Below are 4,037 nucleotides of genomic sequence, written 5' to 3' on the forward strand. Positions count from 1 at the left end.
GTGTAGATGGGGTGCGGGTGTAGGTACACACAGGTGCAGGCACAGGTGCAGATACCCGTGTAGGTGGGTGGGTGTAGGTACACAGGTGCAGGCACAGGTGCGTGTGGTACAAAGTGGGTGTAGGAGAGGGAAGGGCAAGATTCCTGTCTCCCAACTGGACTGTCGTGGCTCCATCCGGGACTCTTCCTCTGAGGCCCGTCTGACCTCCGTTGGTCCTGGGCAGGTGAAGCGGGCCGTGGTGCAGGTGATCAGCGCCATGGCCCACCATGGCTACCTGGAACAGCCTGGAGGAGAGGCGATGGTGGAGTACATTGTGCAGCAGTGTGCACTGCCCCCCGAGATGGAGGTAAGAGGGTGCCCCCCACCTATCCGCTCTGGAGCTCAGGAGCCATCGGCTTTCTGTGAGGCAGCGTGGTCATCAGAACCTGCACAACCCCAGCTGGGGGGCAGGGTGCGTGGGTGGGTGTGTGGGTCTCAGTCTGTGGGCTGAGCACCTCTCTTGTTTCTGCGCTGGGGCCTCTACATCTTTAGTGCTTCACTCATTAGCTCCCAAGACTCAGAAGAGAGAGGCAGAACAGATACTTGGCTCTCTTTGGGGCTTTTCTATTGAAAAAGTTACTAAGCAAATCCAAGTTTCTTCTTGAGGGAGAGCAAGGTAGATGGCATAAACACAGGCGTGACTGGGTGGTCTCGATGTCATGGCCTTGAGCCTGCCCTGGGCCCGGTCTCTCAGGCCCACAGAGCCACCCTGCCTGCCCAGGTCAGCTCAGAGCTATATGTCCCCACCTGGAACTCTGTGTTTAGGTTGCAACACTGGAGTTTAGCCAGAGTGAGTGAATGCTGCCACCTTGCCTCTGAAACGGCTGTTGCGGCCCTCAGCCCTCGGTAAGGGGCCCAGCTTGGCGCTGTTCCCACAGGCCTTGGGAGGCTGGGTCCCCTGCTGCTTTGGCCCATTTTGGCCTCTGCATTTTCACAGCCACTTTGGGGCTGTTGGGCATACACTGGAGAGAATCAAGATCTCTGTTTTAGTCTATTAGTTCCCAGTATTGGGGGTTGAAGATTTCTTTTAGGATATTAAAATTTTTCTAGGTGAATAGTTTTTCATGGCCATTGCGGGCTTATAATTTTACTGTATTGTCTATTGTGAATCTGGCCAGGTTTATTCCTGCTGTTAAGAGTTTGTTGAGAGGGGTGCCTGGCTGGCTTAGTCGGTGGAGCATGCAACTCTTAATGTCAGGGTTGTGGGTTCAAGCCCCACGCTGGGTGCAGACATGACTTAAATAAATAAAATCATTTAAAAAAATGTTTGAGATATTCTTCTTGACCTAATAGATGGTCAGGCTTTCTAAGTTGTTCATGTTTGTTTGGGATGAAGTTCTGGCTATGTTTTTAGAGCATGCTTTAAAACTTGTTACTCAAGGCCTAAACATCCCTATTTTCTCTACTTGACCTTTGATCTCTAAGGGAGAAGCGTGGGTCTCCTACAGTCATTGCATTTTGGCCATTTCTCTTTGTTGTTCAGTGTTTGCTTTTTGGTATTTCAAAGCATGAATGGGAGGCTCAGACAGAACATGTAGCAAACAGGTCATTTTCTTGCAAGGAACCTTCCTAGGGAGCCGGGCTGTGGACGCTGTCTCTCCCGAGAAACTGTCAGCTGACTCAGGCTGCAGAAGCTGTAGCCTGTTCTTGGAAGAAAATGGGGGTTTTCCCAGGTGACTGTCATTTCCACCAGGCCGTCCCATGTCTACGGACGGCACAGGGCCGCAGTCAAGGATAAAGTGGTTTCTTACAGAGTCTGTGGCTGGTAGGGAAAGCTCACTGTCTCTGTCGTTCTGGAGACTGGAACTAAGCCAGCTGGTCTGGTTTCCTTGGGCACTTTTAGTGCAGAGTGTGTTACCTGCCCGTGGTGGGCGACATGGCATCCGCTGTGGAGGCTGCGCAGGGTCTGCCCTGTTCGCATACAGGCTGGGTCCTCACGGCCCCGAGCCCACAGCCGAGCAGCCTTGGAGAGCAGAGCGGTGCAGCCCCATGCATGGCCTGCCCCTGCTCCCCCCCCCAGCCTCGGAAGCTGGGCCCCGACAGCGAGGACCTCGCAACGGACAGTGTGCGGGCCATCAGCATCAGCACCCTCTACCTGGTCAGCACCACCGTGGACAGGATGAGCGACGTGAGTGTGTGCGCCCGCCCCGTAGCCAGCGCCCAGGGCACCTGACTGACCACTGCCCTCCTGACCTTGGGGCCCAGGGACTGTTGAACCCAGTGGTGGGCAAGCCGCAGGGGCAGGGGTGCTCTCCGGGCCACCTCCCCAAACCTCCCCGAGCCCCTGTGGTGCCTGGGGGGAGCTCCTGGCTGTGTTTGCCCCTGCAGCCTGCACTCCCGAGGTGCTACACACAGACCACGGCTCTGCCTCCAGGTCCTCTGGCCCTACCTGCTCGAGTTCCTCACACCCGTGCGCTTCACCGGGGCGCTCACCCCGCTCTGCAAGAGCCTGGTGCACCTGGCCCAGAAGAGGCAGGAGGTGGGGGCCGATGCCTTCCTCATCCAGTACGACAGCAACGGTGCGCCCTGCCCCCCACCATGTCATCCTCACCCCGGAGCTCGCCCTTGGAGCTCACCCTTGAACCCGGCCTCTTCCCGCCAGCAGCCCCGCCCCCCGACTCCACCCCACCCCACCCCACCCCAGGGGGCAGTCAGGGGCCGGGGCTCTGTGGGCAGGCAGCCCCCTGAGAATTTCTACCGCCTCCTTTCCAGTGACCCTCCCTTCGCCCTACGCCCTAACCACGAGACTTCTGGTGAGCATCACACTCCGCGTGCTGTGGTGGCTGTGCCCCCTGCCCCGAACCAGCACAGCACACTGAGGGAGTCGGGGGGAGTGGGCTCGCCCTTGGTCCCTGTGTCCCTGCCTCATGCTGTCTCGCAGAGGGGCCGGTCAGGTGCTCCCCGTGGGGTTTTGGGGGAGCTGTGTCTCAGAGCCCCCCCACCTCCCGCCGTCGGGCAGCCTCTCGGGGCTCACGTGGGGCGTGGTGGCCCCTGGAGTGCCTGGAGCTCCCACCTGTACTCCGTCAGACTGTGTCCTCCAACCCCTACCTGGGGGACGGCCGCGGGGCTGCCGCGCTGCGCCTCTTGGACGTCCTGCGTCACAGCATTCACCCTTCACTGGGGCAGCGCTGGGCGACCGCCATTCCCCTGCTGCTGGAGCATCTGGACGGTGAGCCACAGGGACGTGGGTGGCCCTCCTCCCCCTCTGACCCCATGTTTGCCAGTTTGCGTCCAGGTTGGCTTTTGGGGACCAGAGTTTTTTAAGTTGGAAGAAACGGCCTCCCCTAAGTTTCAAGGACATGGGGCTGGAAAGGTGTCCCTGCTGGGTGTCACCCAGGAGCGTCTGGGCTGTGGGAGCCGCCTGTCCCGAACACAGGGCGCGGCCTATCTGGAAGGCGCTGGGCAGGGACCTAGGCCTGGGTCTCTGAATGCCACTCCTACTTGCCGGGACGGGCCAGGCTGACCACGTGACTGGTCATTTCAGAACGTACTGAGGAAACCCTGTCCCAGAAGGAGTGGGAGGAGAAGCTCCTGGCGGTGAGAACGGGGAGACCGAGGGTGTGGCCTGTGTTGGGCGTGCAGGGCTGTCGTGGGTCGGGACAGCTCAGGGCAGGACATGCTAGTGGGCACCTCTAGGGTCGTGATGCCCGCCTTGACCTTGCAGTGTGGCTGGGGGCGGAGCGGGGCGGCAGGTGGGTGTCTCTGGGGGGAGGACTGTCTCCCGCCCTCGCACACTGCACACGCTGCCGAGACAGGGCCACCGTGTTACAGGGGCTCTGAGCTTCTCCAGCCCGGGAGCCTTCTGTCCTGCCTCCTGCCTGGCCCATTGCGCGTTTGGCCGCCCAGGGTGTGCCCTGCCGAGGCTCGAAGGTCGTCTGCAGACGGCACACGACCACCCCGAGGTCACTGCGTGTGACGTCTTCGGGCCCCAGTTCCCTCCCCAGCCGGCCTGGTGAAGGGCGCACTCCCGGCCCCTCACTGCCATGGCCCCTGCCCAC

General features: G+C 60.2%; 1 protein-coding gene across 1 annotated transcript in view; it reads left to right on the top strand.

Moving 5' to 3' along the window:
- Positions 1-4,037, top strand: part of MROH1 (maestro heat like repeat family member 1) — a 70,367-nt gene that overhangs the window by 43,786 nt on the left and 22,544 nt on the right. Inside the window, exons 14-19 of the mRNA XM_032416119.1 lie at positions 224-346; positions 2,060-2,167; positions 2,414-2,558; positions 2,752-2,792; positions 3,067-3,208; positions 3,524-3,576. Of these exons, the coding sequence (XP_032272010.1) occupies positions 224-346; positions 2,060-2,167; positions 2,414-2,558; positions 2,752-2,792; positions 3,067-3,208; positions 3,524-3,576 (612 nt within the window). The remainder of the gene's footprint in view (positions 1-223; positions 347-2,059; positions 2,168-2,413; positions 2,559-2,751; positions 2,793-3,066; positions 3,209-3,523; positions 3,577-4,037) is intronic.

This window comes from Phoca vitulina, unplaced genomic scaffold (assembly GCF_004348235.1).
Source record: "Phoca vitulina isolate PV1807 unplaced genomic scaffold, GSC_HSeal_1.0 scaffold18, whole genome shotgun sequence".
Lineage (NCBI taxonomy): Eukaryota > Metazoa > Chordata > Mammalia > Carnivora > Phocidae > Phoca > Phoca vitulina.